The 22,020-nt window shown below is 34.8% G+C and overlaps 1 protein-coding gene across 3 annotated transcripts in view; it reads right to left on the reverse strand.

The window, feature by feature from the left end:
* Positions 1-5,091, reverse strand: part of LOC132697603 (influenza virus NS1A-binding protein-like) — a 50,268-nt gene extending 45,177 nt beyond the window's left edge. The window contains exons 1-2 of one of the 3 annotated variants that reach the window (XM_060663167.1): positions 4,840-5,091; positions 4,542-4,567 (exon numbers count right to left, since the gene is read on the reverse strand). In XM_060663167.1, the coding sequence (XP_060519150.1) occupies positions 4,542-4,548 (7 nt within the window). In that variant the 5' untranslated portion in view covers positions 4,549-4,567; positions 4,840-5,091. Of the gene's footprint in view, positions 1-4,541; positions 4,568-4,649; positions 4,812-4,839 lie in introns of those variants that run through there. The other 2 variants (XM_060663161.1, XM_060663164.1) reach the window with 2 other exon arrangements.
* Between the last annotated feature and the right edge of the window lie 16,929 nt (positions 5,092-22,020).

Consider the following 22,020-nt stretch of genomic DNA (forward strand, 5'->3'; position numbering starts at 1 on the left):
AGTTCCAAAAAAGACCGCGCACACTCGACGCGGCGTTGTTTCTGAATAGCCGAAAGGTTTTTGGGAACCCATCTTGCACTAACTTTATGCATACCTAAACGATCATGCAGGATTCGACGAACCCTTGTATCAGAAAGCTTAGTAATTTCTGAGATTTCCTTGACCTTTAAACGTCGATCAGTCAATACCACCTCTTCCACAATCGCAACAATATCTTCCGTTATGACCTCCACTGGTCGACCAGTTCTTGAATCATCTTCAAGGGACTCCTGCCCTATTCGAACACGTTTTGCCCATTCTTTCACTACAGAATACGAAGGAGAACTTTGGCCGTACACACCATCCAGCCTTTCTTTAATAACTTTAGGTGCTCACCCTTCTTTTGTCAAAAACTTTATTACTGCTCTATACTCAATCATTATTTCGGGCACGTCTTGTTTAAAATGCTGTCAATAAAAAACTATTTGACGCAAGACTTCAATTTTTTTTTTCGCAGCCTACTAAGATATATATTTAAAAGAAGACAAAGTTGTATCGTGATACTGGAGCTGCATCTATGTCAGGTCGGAGAATTTTGCATTTTACAAACAACAAACAACTCTATAGGTAGGATCATCACTCACTATTGTCTATACAATGAGTTTGAAAATCACTTTTATTGAACTGAGGTGGCTTTTACTTGATGAAAATCCATTTAACCAAATGAATAAGAACTAAAAGTTCAGATTTTCACGAAATTATATATATTCACATGACAATTGTTTCGACAACGAGGGTCTTTATCAAATGTAATATTTACAAACTACCTGCTACTATGTATACCGAAAAATGACCATAAAACCTTAATTAATGTTGTGAGAATTTAACTTTAACAATGGAGAGCTATTTAAACCTAAGTGATCGTTAAGCAATACATCTGAACGTCTCATTTTATTAATCTCCATGGCTCCCAATAAATTTAATTTTCTACTTTTTGTGGCTGTATGTAAAATATTAAAATTGTCGTCAAAAATGTGTTTTTCTGTGTTTAACATCATTAGAATCTAGACGATTGTTTTTAAACGCTCTTTTCTGTTCGTTAATGCGTTTCTATTTGTCCAATATAAATTTCAGAACAAGATCTGCATTTCAATCTGCAGACACCTGATTTTTGAGATTTTGAACATTTCGTTATATTGCTTTTTAAAAATTTTCCTATCGTGTTGTAAGTTCTGAAAGCTAGTTGTAAACCACATTTTGACAAATGTTTTGAAACTTTTTCACTGAGTTCTCCTGAGTTCGTGTTCTCTATTAGGTTTACTGTTGTTTGGATCTGTTTTTTATTTACAATGGACGGGTTGTAGTCGTTGTTCAGTGCAATTTGTTTAATGATATTAAGTTTTTTGTTGTAATTTTCTATTGAGAGTGGCGTATTAAGAAGTCTGTGTATAAACGCGTGAAATGCAGCCATTTTGTGTGTATAAGGGTGATTTGAGCTGTTATGTATGACTGTGTATGTGTGTGAAGGTTTATGGTAAATGGAAAAATCTAATTTGTTTTGAGCTTTCGTAATAGTTAAGTCTAAAAAATAAATAGAGTTATCCTGTCCAATCTCGATAGTGAATTTTATACGATTACGTAATGAGTTAATGTAATTTAAAAAATAATTCAATTGTCTGTTGGACGCAAAGACACCATTCACGTATCTATACCACCATAGAAAACTTTTACTTAAAGGATGTTCTAGATGTATCGAAATATATCAGAAAGAAATAAATATATCTGTCCCACCCCTGCCTTGTCACCTCAGTAAGAATACATTTTTTGTACGAGGAGAAAGATTGGTTGATTTTTCTCGATATCTATACCTGAAAATCTCCCCCCAATATATAAACTGCATTATCATTAAAAAATGATTGATAAGTTAAAGGTCATTGTTAAGGTTTAAATGACAAATTAACTTTTTTAACATAATTTGTTCCGCTTACGTATGGGGTGTTAGAAAATTTGGCTCAACACTTTACTTAAATTCCGATACATTAATTTTTTTTATTTAATTAAAGGTTGTAAGTTAGTTTTGGTTAGTCCGGGTTACTTTTGGTTGGTTTTGGTTCGTTAAGGTTCTTGTTAAATAAGTCTTCTACTGATTAAAGTTTGATACACGTTTTTGACAACCTGTTTGTTGTTGTCTGTGACATGTTTTCGTAAAATAACTTTTTCGAAATGCACAGCAAAAATGATTATTTAAGATTGTCACAAATGGTCAACACTACATGGCCTACCCCTGCTTTGTCACTAAAGTAAAAATAAATTGATATGACATCGTAAAAGTTTTATTGGGGAGGGTCAGTCGAAAGCCAACACCATGAAGATTGAGACAGGCCGGTACCAACTCGATTCTTGCAAATTCGAAATTATATTTTCACAACGTCCTGAAGCAGACATTCAAAAGAAATATTTACGCTTATTATAATAGTAGAGAAGTTTCCAATCGCATTACATTTTCGCATAACACGTGTGCTATGCGAAAATCGGAGTCCACAAAATATTTTTATAGAAAAAAAAGTGTAATGTTTTTAGTTAAGTTCTACATTGTCAAATGTCAAAAGTAGTGTTTGTGCTTATAGTTGGTAAACACATAATTTTTTTTTAATTTTGAAAAAAACATCCTTGAAGGGGACGAAATTTACTAAAAAAAAGTTCGGTTTCCCGAAACTGCACCTCCATTATTAATAATGTTAAGTTAACGTTGAAAATTATATATAAAATAGACTTAAAAATCCACAAAAATGATGGTAAAATCTAAACACTTCAAAAAACTATTTCCCGTTGGAATTTTTCATTAAAGTTAATTTTCCATAAAACTAGACCGTTGTATATTCTTTAATACTTTTTCCGGGACTTCCTCTATCATTGCGAATATAAAAAATATTTAAATAATTTCCATAAAATTGTTTCCCTCCGTGAAACCTTTCTTATATACGCATAAAATCAGATAGTGTGATAAAAGTTTAAATAAATGTAATGCTTTATTTATAATTATTTTTTTAAGTTAACAAAAAAAATAAAATTTACCCTAATGTTGCAAATTTCTTTTTTTTTTCATTTGTCATTAACTTACCGGTTTTATATTAAGACATTTATTAATTAAAAAAAATAGCGCATTTAGTTTACAATTTTTTTATAAACAACTTCAATATCTGAAAAAAATCTTTTTACGACCTCATAAAGAAATGTCATTTAAGATTTTTTTATTTTGTTTAATAGATATTTTTTTGCTATTTTTCAAACCTTCTTGCCGTCTAGCTCGCTATGTTATTTATTTATCTTTTATATGATTTTTTTTATAAACTATTACGCTTTTTTCCCTAATCTTCCCTAAAAATGGCCTGAATGTTTTTTGTCGAATCTCTAACAGTTTAATAAAAAATCGAAAAAAATTTTTTTCTGGCTAACCGAAACTTTCAGAAAAGAAATAAACCAAAATTAACAATTTATTATTAAAAAAACATTTTTTTAATCATAAACTACAGTCCTTCATGAAGTTGTTTTTTTTTATATTGAAATAGTTCATTTGTTTATGAAAAACTTATAAACAAATGGAGCTAAATTGTTTTTTAGTTATTAAATATCTTTTGTTTAACATAAAAACGGTAAGTTAATGACGAATGAAAAAAAAACGGTAAATTTTCTATTTTTGTTAAAATTAAAAAAATAATTATAGACAAAGTATTAAATTTATTTAAACTTTTATCACACTATCTTATTTTATGGATATACATTTTATGGCAATTATTTAAATATTTTTTAAAATTCGCCATGATAGAGGAAGTCCAGGAAAAAGTTGCGGGAATCAGTTCTTTGAAGATTATAATCTTTTTTTTAGATTTTTAAATCTACTTTATAAACCACGATTTTTTTTTATTGTAACTTACTAAGTTGTGACTGACCTCAAAATGACGGCAATATTCAACTTTAAATTAAAATAATTAATAATGGAGGTACAGTTTTCGGAATCCGAACTTTTTTTTAGTAAGTTTCCTCCTCTGTAAGGATCTATTGTTCAAAATAAAAAAAATTAGTTTGCAATAAGCAAAAAACTAAACATTACTTTTTACCATTTTTAATTGTGTATAATTGCTAATGGTTCAACGATCTAGGCCTAATTACGAATCGAATGATCTATAAGAATGCAAATCTGCCGCCTCAAAAATAGGTATAATAAGTATTTTGTTTTGAGCTGCAATCGCGTAAACGATTGCTTCATGGTCGTCGTTCGATTTTAATTTCGACTCAGATTTCACTCGAACGCAGACAAAAAAACGTCCGAAACACTTCACTTCTCGAGCAGTCTGGTCGCTGTTAGTTTCGTCACATATTGATCAAATATTAACGAGTTCAAACCGCATGAATCGCATTACTCGCAATTTTCGAATAATGAACGATATTATTTTTTATAAATCGTCTCTAATTTTTGTTTCACAATCGCGACCACAGAAAAAAACTGTCAATTCTGGAGTGTGGTCGTCAAATTGAAACGGCGTTAAAAATTAACCACTTACCATTCATGATTCCGGACCGTTGAAGACTGAAATAAAGTAGGTACGATTAGAAAGAAATTCTTTAGACACTGAACATAGAACTATAGTTCATTTGCATCAGTTACTAACCGATTTTTAAGAGCATTTGAAAAAACAATAGGCGGCTGCGACTTAACGACGCTCTACGGTCGAATTTTCGAAAAATTCCGAGAAATGCGAAACGTAAATACAACGTGCTCGCCAGTTACGAAGTAAACATGGACATGAAAATAAGATTTGGCGACTGAAATCAAGCCACGCTGGATAACAACATACGTACTTACAGTGAAAATTTCGATAGAAACCGGATTCCCTAATTTGTCACTAAGAATTGGCTAAATAAAAAAGAAAAACACTTTCAACACAAACGTTGCGGTACGCCACTTCCATTTTACGGAGGAATATTCAAGTGACGTTAGGCTCGTTCGATTATGCCCGTCCGTGCGGTCACGTTCCCGTTATCAATCGCGGTCCGCGCAGTTTTCCATTAATATTTTTATTGCAATTACGTCCCGTGTGAGGCTTGCGACAGTCGCGATTCAAAATTCTATCCAGCATTTACGAAAAAATATTACTAGAAAGCGAAAACTAGGACCGGGACGAATTTCCGAACACGCCTGACAATTCGATGCGCCGAACAGCACCGTACTGGTGAATAATATTTTAGCAATATTCAAACCTTATTTCTAATATTTGGCTTGGAGTAACAAAAATTATGATTCTTTGTAAAGATGTACCATATTTTCAATTCAAATACGCACCGAATCGTTCTCGTGGTTGAAACAGGGATGTTTTTATATAAGCTGCATAGGGGTATTGAAAGCCTCACTTTTCAATCATGAAAACAAATAAGGCGCGTAAAAATGCGAATCAGCGTTGTACACCCGGTTAAGCAACTGTACTCTGCAGTGGAAAGGAAACTTCCCCGTGCAATAAATCAAGCATGATCGCGTCGAGTCGCCACGTGTTGAATCGGTAAATAGAATGTTAGCGCAGGTGAGCGGACCCGGTCCTGAATCCAGATAAAAGTGATTGACCGGCGTTCGCTGGTTTTCCTTTGTCCTATGCGGTGTATTTCGGGTTGCCTAGCCAGAGTGAATGCATTTTAATTTTAACGGCTGATTTGAAATTTAAAAGTTTCCGGTATTATTTTTATTTTAACCGGGAATATTTCCGAAAATTCTGGTCATATAGAAAAAAATTTAAATAAAATTTAAAATAAATCTTAAACAATTTATCTATATACCTAACTATAATAAATAGTGAAATATTATGTGCACCTAATTATTAATACTTTTAGTATTTTTTGTAAAGAATAAATAAAAAAGTTATAACATTAACTCCCATTTCAATTCTCTTGATTATTAATAGCACGTTTTACAAAACGCAGAAAAAAGTGTCTGTCTACAATTTCAATTAATTACATTATTATATATTTAATTTAAATAGTATTTTTAGAACATCGCCGATCGAAGTCTTGTTTTTATAGAAGGCACAACCAATCTAGTACTGTAAGTTGCAATTGCTCGTTTATGTCGATTCTTGACGAATTAATTGATAATATTGAACCGTTACCTATAGATTTACGTAATCCACCACATTTTTAATGCTTCCTTATCGTCCGGTGTTTTTCCTGATTACTGGAAATAAGTTATTTAACGCCAATTCACAAAAATGGTGACAGAAGCAATATTAGTAACTATAGAGGTATATGCATACAATCTGTCATTCCCAAACTTTTTGATAAATTATTCGGTCCGAATTTTTCCTGGTATTGTAAAAAAATTATGCGCGACAACCAGCACGGGTTTTCTCGGGGTAGGTCCACTGTGACTAACCTGCTGACTTATCAGCTGGATCTGTTGGGTATTTTTGAGAAGTCTAAACAGGTGGACAGTGTCTACACGGACTTTTCGAAGGCGTTTGACAGAGTCAGTCATGAGCATCTTGTTCGTTAGTTGCGGGCCATGGGACTGGGTGGTACTCTGCTTGAATTTTGTCACGGCTTTTTAACAGAGCGTACACAGCAGGTCCGAATCAACAATTATATTTTCAGCGAAATTGTGGTGCACTCGGGTGTGCCTTAGGGTTCACACATAGGTCCAGTTTTCTTTAATTTGTTTATAAGAGATCTGAGTGACTGATCTGATCTGGACATCTTGCCTTTACAGATTATTTTAAATTTTACAAAACAATTGAATCATTTATGGACGCTCAGCTTCTTTAGAGCGACCTTAATAATGTCAGTTCGTGGTGCAGAGAAAATGGTCTGGATCTAAATGTGGGAGAGTGTTTTAGTATTACTTTTTCTCGTTTAATTAACCACAATAACTTCCACATTAATTATGTGGTATGTGAGCCTTTTGGGATAGATGGTCTGGAAATTAGAAGAACCTACTCCGATATCTCGACGTTTTATAAAATTTTGAACGGAACTGTCCGGCTCTCCTCCAGTCCATTGATTTTAACATCTATCAAAGACGCCACAGCTCCCCAATGTTTTGTATTCCATTTCATCACGCCAACTATGGCTATTTTTCTCCTTTAACTCGAACCTTGAGGTTATTTAACAGTTGCTCTCTTGATCCCCTTTCTGGCGGTCTTCGACAATTTAAAAGAAGATTAAAACAAGTGGTTGATTGTAGTTGTAACTAGTGTAATACTGTTTGTTTACCGTTTCTAACTGTTTTTGTGTTTTTATATGTTTTATGTGGTTATTTAAAAAGCTTGTTTTCTAACTTGTTTTATATTTTACATTTATATTACATTTATATTGTTTTTTATATTTTGTGCTTATAATTTTCTTACCTTTTGCTTTTTTACTATTAAAATAATAAGTGTATGTAATAATATACGTATATGTTTATAAAACACAAGTTCCTTAACTATTAAGCATTATTTTTTGGCCCGCTACGATCGTCTAGTTATTACAAATGGCCCGTCTAAAAAAAAGTTTCCCCACCGCTGGTCTAAGATAACTCCCAGATTGTTGGCATAATCTTTAAACTTCAATTTTGAGTTGCTGATTACTATATTTAATTTTTTCTTTGGCAAGTTAACATTCGTATCATTTCTAGACACCATAACACATTGATCTCAAAATATCGGGAGTATAAATAAGGAAAACCAGTGGCTCCAAAATTGATCCCTGGGGAATTCATGCAATATTATTGGATACATTTGATTATGTGTCTCTTGGTGATCGCCATAATTACTATTAATTAATGACTTCATTTATATAGACAAAATTTTCTAGTTATCCGTATAGCAATACATTTTTTCCGCCCAAATATAATGGGTGTTTTTTTTCGATGTATAGAACTTTAAGTTGGCATTACTGTTCAAGATGGCGACCGATTTAACAGCTGTCAAGTGATTTATTCTCAGTTTGGTTTCGCAATTCATCATGAATAGGCTCACGCCTGAACAACGCTTGCAAATAGTGCAATTTTATTTCGAAAATAATAGTTCTGTGTGGAATACGTATCGCGCACTATGTCCATTTTATCGTCAACAAAATCGTCCATCAGAACAGTTAATTCGATTAACCATGGAACGTTTTCGTACCACGTTTACTCTTATTGATAACTCGCATCCCCAGAGACGCCGTACGGTGCGTAAGTAAGGCGTAGATTCGTCGAATGAACCCAAAACGAGATTGCCGTTGTTCCCGATTTTGATAAGCGAATTTTGTTTAGCGATTAAGCGCACTTCTGGTTAAATGGCTACGTCAACAAACAAAACTGCCGCATTTGAAGCGAAGCTAATCCTCAAGTGTGTGTCGAAACACCGTTACATCCAGAAAAACCGACTCTTTGGTGTGCTTTATGGGCTGGTGGAATCATTGGTCAGTACTTCTTCAAAAACGATGATGGCCAGAACGTTACAGTCAACGGTGATCGGTATAGAGCTGTGATTACTAATTCTTTCATTCCTGAATTGAATAACCATGATGTCCAGGAGATGTGGTTTCAACAAGACGGCGCAACATGTCACACAGCTCGTGCCACAATCAATTTATTGAAAGACACGTTTGGTGACCGCCTAATTTCACGTTTTGGACCTGTGATTTGGCCTCCAAGATCTTGTGATTTAACACCGCCAGACTACTTTCTGTGGGACTATGTAAAGTCATTATTCTATGCGGATAAGCCACAAACGCTTGACCATTTGAAAGACAACATTCGCCGTGTTATTGCCGATATACCACAAATGTTGGAAAAAGTCATCCAAAATTGGACGTCCAGATTGGAGTACATCCGCGCCAGCCGTGGCGGTCATATGCCAGAAATCATATTTAAAATGTAATGCCACAAGATTATCTTTCGGATAAATAAAATTCATGTCAATCGAATAATCCATCGTTGTTTTATTGCAACTTAAAGTTCTATACATCGGAAAAAAAACACCGCTTAGATCTTTTTCACTTCTCTTGTTCTTATTTATTAGAGATAATGCTTTTGCTGGTTAGATTGTGAGTCAAGTTTCGTGATGTAATTATTTCATGCAGTGCCTAACCATTATGCTAGTTTGCATTGCAACCCACTAGTTGCCTGGGCTGCTGTACATACGGGGTGTGTTCAATAAATAAGGTGACTTAAGTTTTATTAAAAGTAATCTCCCCAGATGTGATACACTAGTGCCAACGGTTTGTTTTGTTTTGAGAACTGGAAAAAATCGCATTTCCGGTGAATATGGTGGCTGAGGCAAGATTGTGGTTTTGTTTTTGGCCAAAAAATTATTTTACTTGTCTTATCTTTTCTTAGTTTAAAAAATAATGAATAATCCTCAGCTTTCTTATCCCTTTTCCACTTTTGTCTTGCTTTCTCTCTTTTCCGCAGCAACTCCTTTGTGTTGTGAGTGAACAAAATAGGAAACTCACTACTGTTTATAGTTTTAGTTGGTACAAATTCATAAATCCATAAAATACAGTCACATCCTGCTCGATTAGACCCGATTTCAATACACTTTCCCATTGAACATTGCCGAATTTTTCATTTATTAAGATGTAGTTTTTGTTTCCTGGGTCGTCCAGGCGTCTTCTCGGCCATCTTGGAAGAGCTAGTAACCACTTATAAACATTTTTTTGCCCGAAATGGTACTCCAAACTCAACGCAAGCCAAATCAGACTTATTGTTCTTTACGCTCAAAAACTGTTGTCTATCTGTTAAATAGGACTTAAAAAGTTTGAGCGGAACCACCACGCACTCCATAAAATTCAAGCTTGCTCAAGAGAATCTGATGAGAAACACAGTCGAAAGCCTTTGGGAGGTCTCCCTGTAAAATCATTAAGTGTTCTCTCCTTTCCAGGCCACCGACTATGTCCTTCACCACCCTCATCAAAGCTCTAGTTGTCGAGAACTTGCTTCCGAAACCAAACTGGGCAGAGTAAAGTAATTGATTTACTTCAACACATTTTTATAGCCTCTCTTTTATCAGGATTTCAAAAACTTTAGAGAAAACAATAATGATAGATATAGGACGATAATTATCGACCATCTGAGGGTCTCCGTTTATAAATATTGGCGTTACTTTAGAAATTTTAAAAATACTTGGGAATATTCCTTCAGTAAAACAACAGTTTATCAAACTAGTCAAAGGTTCTACCAAAATATCCGCGGTCTCCTCGAGTATTTTACTATTCAAGTCAAATGCTTCAAGTGCTGATGAATTCTTTAAGTTCATTATTGTTGAAAAAACTTCTTCAAGGGTCGTAGGAAACAAGTAAAAAGAACAATCTGGTGCCCTCAAACCCTTTAAAAAACAAGAGCTGCCCAATGCTGAATTTGAAAGAATTTTTATGATATTATTTGCAATTCCACTAAAATACTTATTAAAGTGACCTGGTAATAAAGTTATCTCGATTATTTTTGTTTACTTCGAAATCGTCAGCTATCCCTAACTCTGTTTTTTGAATTTAATAGAAAACTATCATACGCAGCGCTTTTGGCAGATCCCAAGGATTTTTTATAATTGTTTTTCAACTTTCCAAAAACAGAGTGTTTTTTGGTTCTTTTTTTGCATCACATATTATGTTCATAGCATATATAGATGTCTACGAGGCGTGTTCAAAAAGTAAGGCGACTTTTAAATTTTATCAAAAAGAATTTATTTATTCATCAGTATTAACGTTGTCTCTAGCGATTTTTGGGTTTATCTCCTCAATAATTCCAAACTTTCTTCTTTTCATGACTTTTTTGAGTCTTCGGAATAGGAAAAAGTAACCACTTATAAACCGACACCTTACATTTTGAATACACCACGTATACTAATATACGTACTGCGTCGGTTCGATTTATTCATGTCGCTATTTGGACGGCAAATCTGGATCATTGTGTCAATGCTTAGCGAGCGATTAATGATGGCTTCTTAATGTCATTCTCGATTCTACATTTATGTATGCAAATACCGTCGAACGTATCACATCGATGTCTACATTCAATTCTTATCGGTTGTTGACAATATATTGCATTCCTAACCCAGATACAGTGATTGATCTGGTTGTTTCTTTGCGATAGAGCGAAATCTATAAGCCTGTACCTCCAATGCGTTGTTGTCGTTGCACACTAAACTAGATAACACGATTTCAACCGAAATAATAATTGGCCGTGTACGTAGGGGAAACATTTATTTCTCGTGATAGCCCCTTACGTTTTAGTTTATCCGGAAATCGGGAAAAAAGCAAAAAAAAAAACATTTTTTTGTGTTAAACCTAAGTTTAGACATGCAAGTGTTATATAAACAGAGTACATAAATATGAGATAATAAGATATGAATTCTAGGATAAAAAATAAGGTACGAGGTTAGTGCCAAAATTTCCCGGCCTGACATATATGCAGCTCCAGTATCACGATAAAACTTTGTCTTCTTTTAAATATATGTCTTAGTAGGCTGCGAAAAAAAAATTGAAGTCGTGCGTCAGTTTTTTTTTGACAGCATTTTAAACAAGACGTGTCCGAAAAAATGTCGTAAATAACGCAAATTGAGTATAGAGCAGTCATAAAATTTTTGACAAAAGAACGGTTAGCGACTAAAATTATTAAAGAAAGGCTGGATGGTGTTCTCCTTCGTATTCTGTAGTGAAAGAATGGGCAAAACGTTTTCGAATGGCGCAGGAGTCCCTTGAAGATAATTCAAGAACTGGTCTACCAGTGGGGGTCATAACGGAAGATATTGTTGCGATTGTGGAAGAGGTGGGATTGAGTGATCGACGTTTAAAGGTCATGGAAATCTCAGAAATTACTAACCTTCCTGATACAAGCGTTCGTCGAATCCTGCATGATCATTTAGGCATGCATAAGGTTAGTGCAAGATGGGTTCCTAAAAACCTTTCGTCGTGTCGAGGTTGCACGGCTTTTTTTGGAACTCTGTGGGTCGGAAGCGAAGCCTGTGATAGAAACTATTGTGCCGGGAGATGGAACTATGGTTCTCTATTATGAGGCTTTATCGAAAAAAGAATCGATGCAGTGGCGCCGTAAGGGTGAAGCACCTCCAAGAAAATTCAGAGTCTGCCAGTCAATAAAAAAGGTGATGGCCACGATCTTTTTTGGATTGTGAAGGAATTCTTTTGATAAATTTTAAGAAACTAATACCACTGTCAATGGTAAATATTACGCAACATTGTTACATAAATTGCGAGATTGCATACGTGTAAAACGTCAATAATGCACCTGTCCATACTGCTGGTGTTGCACAAGCTGCCATTTTAGAGTGTGGGTTCCAACAGATAGATCATCCTCCCTATAGTCCAGCTACGGCCCCTTCTTCTTCTTCTTCCAATGCGTATCCATTAATGGATGTTTGCGATAACATTTTCCATTGCTTCTCTGTTTCTTGCGATATGTATCAACGTCTGTACATCATGCAGGCCAGTCCACTGTCTGATGTTTCGAAGCCACGACATTTTTTTTCTTCCGATCCCCCTCCTGCCTTCGATCTTGCCTTCAATCAACAGTTGTAAAAATTGATATTTTTTGTTTCGCATGATATGCCCCAGATATGCCGTTTTCTTCTTCTTAATTGATTCAAAAAGTTCACGTGGTTTGTTAACACGTCTTAGAATTTCATCGTTGGTCAATCTAGCCGTCCAGGGTATCTTGAGAGTTCTGCGGTGTAGCCACATCTCAAAGGCCTCTAATTTGTTTATTGTAGTTGTCTTCAGTGTCCACCCCTCCATGCCGTAAAGGAGCACCGACCAAACGTAGCATTTCACGAATCTCATTCTTAGGTCAAGGTCAAAATCGGAGCAGGTTAGCACGCTTCTGAACCTCAAGAAAGCTTGTCGGGCCTGTTCTATACGGTATTTTATTTCGTTGTCCGATGTCCAGTCTTCGAAAAGCCAGGTACCCAAGTACTTGAATTTGTCCACTCTTTCTATGGGTCTAGCGTTAAATGTTATGGTGGAGTTTTGAAACGTGTTTAGATTCCTGGATATGATCATGAATTTTGTTTTTTTGGTATTAATATTTAAGCCCATTGATTTGCTCTGTTCTCCTACCTTATTGACCAGTTGTTGTAGGTCGTGTATATTGTCAGCGATTAGGACCGTGTCGTCCGCATAACGAATATTATTAATCCAAACCCCATTAACCTTGATTCCCATTTCCACGTCTTCTAAAGCCTCCTGGAAAATCGCCTCCGAATATAAATTGAACAAGAGTGGAGACAGCACACATCCCTGTCGCACTCCCCTCCTAATCTGTATGGTGTTCGACATAGTATTGTCCAGTTTTATTTGTGCCGTTTGGTTCCAGTACAAGTTCTCTATGCAACGGATGTCTTTTTGGTCTATATCAAGCCCTTTAAGAAGTTGGACTAACTCGTAGTGTTTTACGCGATCAAAAGCTTTTTCATAATCTATGAAACATAGACAGACATCCTTTCTCTGGTCGTAGCAGTTCTGGACAAGTACTTGTGTTGCGACTATCGCCTCTCTTGTACCTAGCCCCTGCCTGAACCCAAATTGTGAGTCGCTCATGTCTCTCTCACATTTCTTGTATATTCTTTGATGTATGATTTTAAGAAATATTTTTAAGGTATGGCTCATCAGGCTAATAAGCCTGTAATCTTCACATTTTTTTGTATTGGTCTTCTTAGGCAGGGGGATAAAAGTAGAGGACAGCCACTGTTTGGGATAATGACCTGTCTCATAGATAGTGTTAAATATTTTATGTAGTCCTGTGATGCCTCTTTCATCGAGTAGTTTAAACATCTCTGAAGGAATTTCGTCTGGGCCAGCCGCTTTGTTGTTTTTTGAATTACGTATAGCTTTTTCAATCTCGTCTTTAGTAATCGATAGACCAGTTAGGGTGTTATCAATACTAACTGGGGGTCTTTCATCGTCAAAAAGTTCTTCTATATACTTTTCCCAAACATTGATTTTCTCATTGGTATCGAGGGCTATATGGTTATTATTATCAACTGTTATATTTGGTCTCATTTTTTTATATATGCCAGCAGTCTCCTTCAGCTTTTTGTGCAGATTGAAATCGTCGTGCTGATTTTTTAGTTGTTCTATCTCAAGGCATTCCTGTTTGAGCCATTCGTTTTTTGCTATTCTAATCTTTGATCTTATAAGTCTTTGAATATCTTTGTACGTGCTGCCGTCTGTTTCGTTTTTATGTTTTCGACGTTCATCCATTAACAACAAAATTTCATCGGTCATCCATCTTTGTTTTTTGTTCTTTGCTTTATAACCTAATCTGTTTTGCATTGAGTTTCTTACAATGTCCATCATCCCTGTCCAAGATTGCGTAGGCTCTTCTCCAATGTTTGTTGTTATTGTCTGGATTTGTGTGTTTATTTCGTCGCACATTTCAGCCTTTATTATTGGATCCTTAATTTTTTCTAGTGCTATTCGTCGATGTACGGCCGACTTTCTTTGATTCGACAAAGCAATCTTTATGACGGCTACCAATAGTACATGGTCAGAGGGCACATCTGCCCCAGGATACGTGCTGGCTCTTCTGACGGTTGAGTTGAATCTCCGGTTGATGAGGATGAAATCTATTTGATTCCGCCCTACATTTTGCAGGCGGTCCGCCGGGGACCTCCAAGTATAAAGGCGGCGAGGATGAAGCTGAAAGAATGTATTTGTGATTTTCATGCCTTCTTCCTGGCAGAATTGCAAGAGTCGATCACCTCTCTCGTTCCTTTCTCCAAGACCATATGGTCCGACCACACCCTCAAACTCACCCACTCCTACCTTAGCATTGAAGTCACCCATAATAATGTTGATGTCATGTTTTTTGGTCAGTTTAAGAAGTTCTTTGACTTCATTATAGAGTTTTTCTACATCCCTTTTTCTACGGCCCCTAGCGACTATTATTTGTTGAGTTAAAAGAGGCTGTTTTAGCTCATTTTGCAGACAAACCAAAAGAATATTTTTTGAACGGATTGAATTGTTAACAAAGTGATGTAATAAGATATACCAATAAAATCTATTTCTAACAATATAGATTTAGTAACACTTCAGAATTCATATTTAAAGAAACGTTTAATGGTCAATAATCTAGCTTGATTGAAAATACCAAATAACAAAAACAAATAATTAAAGTTTATAGGCTTTATGTGCTGGCAAATTGCAAAAACATAATAATAATGAGTGAAAAAGAGAAAATCATATCATATCATTAAGTAATAAAATAAGAAAACATTTGTATTTTTTATGTGTACAAAGAATTTAATTAGACACTTTTTATTGCTCCATCAGTTTAAATGAAGTGCTAAATTCTCAATCGGATATGTACCGGATCTGCAAACTGTGTCATAGTGGAAAAGCATATATTTTTTTTTAATTTAGTAGTCTATACTTCATTTTGTTTTCCTATTATAATAGTTATTATGCAATAAGTGCGGTAAACGGCATTTGTGTCATGAGTGTATTTGACACGAGCGGAGCGAATGTTTAATAAACGAGTGCCTTAAAAAGTTCAGCAAACGTGTTGCATACCATACTATTTTCAACAACCGTTAATTTTTGGTTACATTTTGGGTACATCACTGTCAGTATTGATAAACGTCAAAATTCAAGCCGTGCGGTAAAATCTCCGGAAACATCCGATTGCTCCCAAACCCGTGCGGTAATATATCGGAAATGTCCGAAGTGGGACAAGAATGTCACGTGGTAAAATGACGCTTACATAATATGATTACGTATTTTATAGAAGGGAGAATAAAAAAGTTACTAAACACACGTTTTAAGCCAACTTTAAAGCAAAACTAAGTTACAGGAAGGTGCCGAAAGGGAGATAAAAGGATTCATTGTTTTTTTTACATCGAAATCCATGATGGCGTTATCAATCATCGTTTCGTTTAAAATTTGAAAATAGCAAATAGGGAAGATTCTATTTCTCAAGTGAGACGTAAAATTTCAAAATCAAATAAATACAAAAATACAACTCCGATTTATTTATTTATTTTTCTTTCGAAAAAAAGAAATGATTAAATACGATATATATTAGTTATGAATGTTTGTTATTGTGTTATGTTTATATTAGTTTTCAATATACATAAATTTAAAGTGAACTCTTCCAATAAATTGAGGGTGGCAGTATCACTATCAAGTAAGTTTTTCTTTATTTGCTCAACTTGGCAACACCGAATAAACACATTTCTCGGATATTTTATAATTGAGGGAATGCGTAAAAGTCAAAGTTTGCCTTGATCGCCACAGGATGGGCAACCTAGTTGTGCATGTTTCCACAATGGCCGAAATTGTGTCTAGTTCTCCATACTCTCATCCGGTCTACGTTGTAAGTCTATTACCCATTCTTCGGACACGAGTAGAAGGTTGAGCATCCATCGTATTCCTTGAGCAAGGAGCAAATACTGAAAAAACTAAACACCTCTTTCACTCAAAAAGTAAATATAAAAAAAGATAACCCACTAAACATTCTTTGTAGCTTCTGTACCACTTCTTCTGGCCTTCATCCTACTTAATATGTTTACATTTAAGAAATTGTCATATTGTAAAAACGCTCTTAATTATTCCAGCCCCTGTATCGGCTAGTCCAAATAAATGTTTTTTAAACCGCTATCCTGAATTCGGAAAATTTAAGTGGCGCAGTCGGTAGGATTTCTAAGTGCAGTAGTGGTTGACAATTAACCAGAATCTTCTGGGAGTTTCTGTGAAATCACCAATCGTGGAAAGTTTGAAAAATCAATCAATCAATTGCAATTTTAAAGTTATGTAACAAAACAAAAACCGATTTAATTGGAACCTTTTTAAACCTTACGACGGAAATAGTGACACGTTAAATAATTTTTTTTGTTAAGTGCGAAAGATTAATAAATTCCATGTCAGTCTGGGAGATATGATACTAAATGGCCATATCATCGATCGTATAGACAAACTAGTAGGGAAAACAACAATAAATACACTCGAGAAATACCAAAATAATTTAGCTAAAGAATTAGAACTACAAGTATCTTTATCAGAGGGTATAATTAATAACTATAATAAAATTATTACAAGGGTCTCTTAGTTTTCACGGGATCATGACGTAATTAAACTTAGATTGCCAAAATATTATAACAATGCTCTTCATAATAGTATTTTACCGACTTCGGACTTGAATAAAATTCTTAAATATCGAGCGCTAATTTATAACAAAAATCACAATTTTTTCCACAATTTAAAAGTATTTCAAAAGTGATCTTACATGCACTAATTTTAAGTTCCGAAAAATGTTCCTATTACCATATTTTCCCAATAATTCAAATTCAATTGATCTTTATAACTCAGTACCCTCGAGCAAATCGGGATTGGCAGGGGAGTTAGACAGGGCTGCGTCTTGTCCCCTTTGCTGTCAAAGTTTTGCTTTCGCTTTGCTGAGTCAAAGTTAGTGGCGTGAACATAAACAGCATTAGATACGTTGTCGGTTTGCAGCGAACGTTAAGAAAACTAAGGTAACACAACCAATACAAATAAATGGAAAGATACTAGAAGAAGTGGGCAGGTTTCAATACTTGGGATGCTGGATAGATAACAAATTAGATCCAGACACAGAAATAAGATCGAGAATAGAACAATCCAGAAACTCTTTTGTACGACTCAGAAAGCTCCTATGCGACTCACGAATCAACCTCGAGCTGCGTTTAAGACTCTCAAAATGTTATGTGTGGTCTACTCTCTTGTACGGAGTCGAAACATGGACACTAAAAACACAAACCATTAATAAACTAGAAGCTTTCGAGATGTGGACATATCGCAGAATACTTAAAATACCATGGACATCGCATACCACGAACGAAGAAGTTTTGCGCAGGCTGGGAACTGAACGAGAACTATTCAAGCTTGTGAAAGTCCGTAAAGCTGCATACCTGGGTCACATTCTGAGAAACGACAAATACCGGTACGCACAGCTCATCGTCAAGGGAAAGATCGAAGGCAAGCGGGGACTGGGTCGGAAGAAACTGTCATGGCTGCGGAATATACGTCAGTGGACTGGCAGGGACTTCGAAGAGCTCATAAGATCTGCTGAAGACAGAGAGAGATTTGCCACTGTGATATCCAACCTCCACTGATGGAGGTGGCACGTCAAGACGAAGACCCTCATATGGCACAAGCAGAGAAGAAGCTACAATACACCGCAGAAGCAATTGTAGAACAAATCATTAAAGATTCAGTCCTTGTTCTGCGACAGAAGCCTGAAAAAAAAATTGGTAATTATAAGGACCAGTGCTGATTGGGATACCAGTAAACTGTCAGAAATAAGTGATGAAAAATTCTTTAATGATGTAAAAATTAACGCAATGAAAGTGCTGGATTCCTCATGCGTCGGTTTTTGTTGAGTCGAACTTTCATCTTGTTGGCTTCTTCAGAGCTTAAACGAAACTGTTTCGGTCAACATGATTGGAATAATTATGGTTCTAATTTCAGTTGTCATCATTAAGAAACTCTTCTTGGAAAAAGGATGAAAATCGAAGAAAACAGCATATAGGCCAAAAGAAACCTGCTAAGAAGTTTAGGTTAGGATTGGTTAGTTAAGGAGGGATGAGTTAAAGTCTGTTCATAGATATAAGAAAGTGATTAACTGATATGAATTAAGGAAAGACCCGGGCAAGCGGTAAGAATGAAATATGGCCGAACAGGTCCGTACTTTGCTTAGAATTAAATTATTTGAGGTTTTGTTAGGAAAGATACTAAACAATATTTATTTATTTATGTATGTATTTATGTTTAAATCTAAAATAAAGTTACAAATTATTTTTATTATCTACTTAAATTACTTAAAATTATTCACATAATATATCAGTATCACTATCGCTATCATCGCCTGTTCTAATTATTATTTGTTCTATATTATTTGCAATATGGATACACGATTGTTCTGCTTTTTCTATATGTTTAACAGAATTTGCCCGACTTTGTGGAGGGATGTTAAAAACTTCGGTTTCTATAAATTTGAGGACGTTGGAGTTAACACGGGAAAAAATATTGTTACGCCGAATGGCAAACTGTAAAAAAAACTGTATGCCCTAGATTTTTTGCATAATTATCACAGACGTATTCCTTTTGTAGGTTCGAGCTTTGTAGAACCTCATTTATTTGCTTTTTGGTAAAATCTTCATGAAAATAAATATCGCTATTATACATGTAGTTTTGGATTGTTGCTTTAGTGTCACATGAGGAAGTAGTTTTAGTCAACTGTCTACTGTGATAACTTGCATGGTCCATTAAAATTACGCTATAAATCATCGGCGGTGTCTTCATGGTAATCCAGAGAAGAATCTTTAATATTTTTCGCAGACAGAGAAAGTCCATCAGTTGAGTCAACCCGACCGTTTTCCGGGGTATCATAAGTGTCGAACCAGGTTTCGTCCAAGTAAATAATTGGTAAATTGGTAAGTAAAAGATATTCCAGTCGCCATTTCCGAATTCTAAAAGATTCCATTAAAATTTAACTTTTGTCATTTTTTTTAAATCTAAAACCCATGTGTTGAATAAGGTAGTTCTGCCACATTTAGCACCGGTTTCATTTTTTTTCAAGTCTCCTAATTAAGATATCTAATGTAGGCAAGCTTTGTTCTTCGCATAATTGGTAAATTTAACCCCGTATTATATCTTGATCACTTTCATCTACACTCGAGAAAATGTCAACATCGCTTCTTTTTTTTCCTCGCTGAAATGGGATTATTCACAATTTTCCATACAGTTGATGTTGGAATTTTCGTCAATGTGGCCGTTTCTTCTAAAGATGCTTGCTTGTTGGCACCACGTTCAATGAGATTCAAATAAACATTAGTCTCAATAGAATAGTGTTTTCTACATTTGGGAGGGAGCATCTCCTAAGATACACTATACTCGCACATATTTTGCATAATTCGCACACGATTCAACACACGCTGTATTACACACGAAAGAAGAATGATTATTAATAAACTTAAACTAAGTAGTATACCAAACCAAAGAATACTAAACACGGGTGGGTATAAAATTATTTTCTATTACGGACCACAATTGTACCTGAATTTAAATTCCGAAACTTTAGGTAATAATCTTGTTGCATTGTACGCTAATGACTACCCTTGGATCATCCCATTCAACAGCAATTGGTTACTTTCTTATATCTATGAACAGACCATATATACCTAGAACAACGGACGAAGCCCATAGATAAGTGAAGATATCACCTTATATTCGTCTGCTCTATTGTACAAACGTTCTTAATTTTTCCCGCCTCTGTATAGGCTAGTCCCAGATAAAACTTTATTTCGCTTTCTGAGTTAATAAACTTTTTTAAAAGACGCTCTCCCAAATTCGGAACATTTAAATGGCGCCAATTTTTTTTCGGCAGCCAAAACCACACGTGTGACAAATAAGATGCAGTGGCATGTCCGTAAGAATCTTAGTCTCATCATACCATACCGAGAAATCCTTCTCAGTCATTAATTGGTAATCAAGTTTGTTGCCACCTTCAAACAAAAAATATAGGCAAAAATTCTAATCAATTAATTAGGCACGTTGACTTATAAAGCCGCTTCAAAAAATATAAAATAAAATAAATCGCCGCCCCTGCCTGTAATCCGACGAAGGCTCAATAAAAATGGAAAATCGGAACGACTCGGCTATAAAAAGCAATTTATTAGGAACGCTCGACAACTTTGAAGCGCATCCGTTGTTTTTTTTGTTTGTTTTTTATTTGGTGACCTAATTTTTAAACACCAATCAGAGAAAAGGTTTGGACACTAATTAACCATCCGGGAAGACTGTTGCCATTTTTTAAAAAATTTATTTAATTTTACAAGATATGTGTTAAGACAACATATCTTCACTCTCTACTGGGAAAATGAAAAAGAGCGTTTTTAGACGAAGCAATAAGACTGCGCAGGCTCATCATCTTCACTGGTGAGATAACTCCTCCCCAATAAGCTTCAACTGTACCTTCAAGAGGGGTAGGCTCTTCTGGTTTCTTTTTTGCAGCAGATAAGCAGGCAGAGGTGATATTTTGAGAACTTCGAGAACTGCAGAAGTGTGTAACTCAACCGATCATTTTCTCCTACATCATCATATAATTTAATTTCCTATAGTTGAACAGTTAAATCCAACGAACTTTATTGTATTGGTATATCTGGCAGGTCAGGAAACAGAGTTGACTGTTCTAGCATCATTAATAATTATTTGATGATTAAGTTGAATGAGGCCTCTATTTGGAAGTTAAACTCGCCATATTCTACGGGCTGATTCTGGACTATTTTGGTCGTGTTTTGAAAATAGTTCGTATTACTTTTTTGCATTACAAATGTTAAGGCTTTTGACAGGTTGCATACTAATACATTTTGACTGTAACAACAATTTGTAGCAGACAATTAGACAGAGGCTAGGTATGATAATGTAGACAACGGTGGTTCATGTATATTTCGATATTTGGAGAACTCCAGAAGTGTGTAACTCGACCGAACTTCTTCTCCTACATTATTAAGTTCATCTAATTTAATTTCCTTTAGTTGAACAGTTAAATCCACACTTTTTTGGTATTGGTAAATACAAAATAGGAACTATTTAAATTAAATATTTAATAATGTCATTAATCTTTAATAAAATAACTAATTAAATAGATAGTACTTTTGTTAAAATTAAGCTTAGCAAATTATTGAATACTTATGTTATTATATTTTTTAAATTTGTTGACAGAAACTTTTTTTTTGATTTTTGTAAAATGTGCAGTTAATAGTCAAGGGAATTGAAATGAGAATTAACGTTACAATTTTTTTATTTATTCTTTACAAAAAATTCAAAAAGTATTAATAATCAGTTGCACAGAATATTGCAGTATTTAAAAAAACCTAATGTTAATACATGTAATGATGTTGTGATGATGTAATGGAGTAATGGCAAGACACAAAAGATATTCAAAAAATTGTTTCATTTCAAACTTTGGTATCTAAAAAATAAACCAAAAACACTTTCAATTTGTGTTGACTAAAACCTGAATCTAAGTATATGTAAGTGCGGATT

Source organism: Cylas formicarius, unplaced genomic scaffold (assembly GCF_029955315.1).
Source record: "Cylas formicarius isolate icCylForm1 unplaced genomic scaffold, icCylForm1.1 PGA_scaffold_10__41_contigs__length_53128322, whole genome shotgun sequence".
In the NCBI taxonomy this organism is placed as follows: domain Eukaryota; kingdom Metazoa; phylum Arthropoda; class Insecta; order Coleoptera; family Brentidae; genus Cylas; species Cylas formicarius.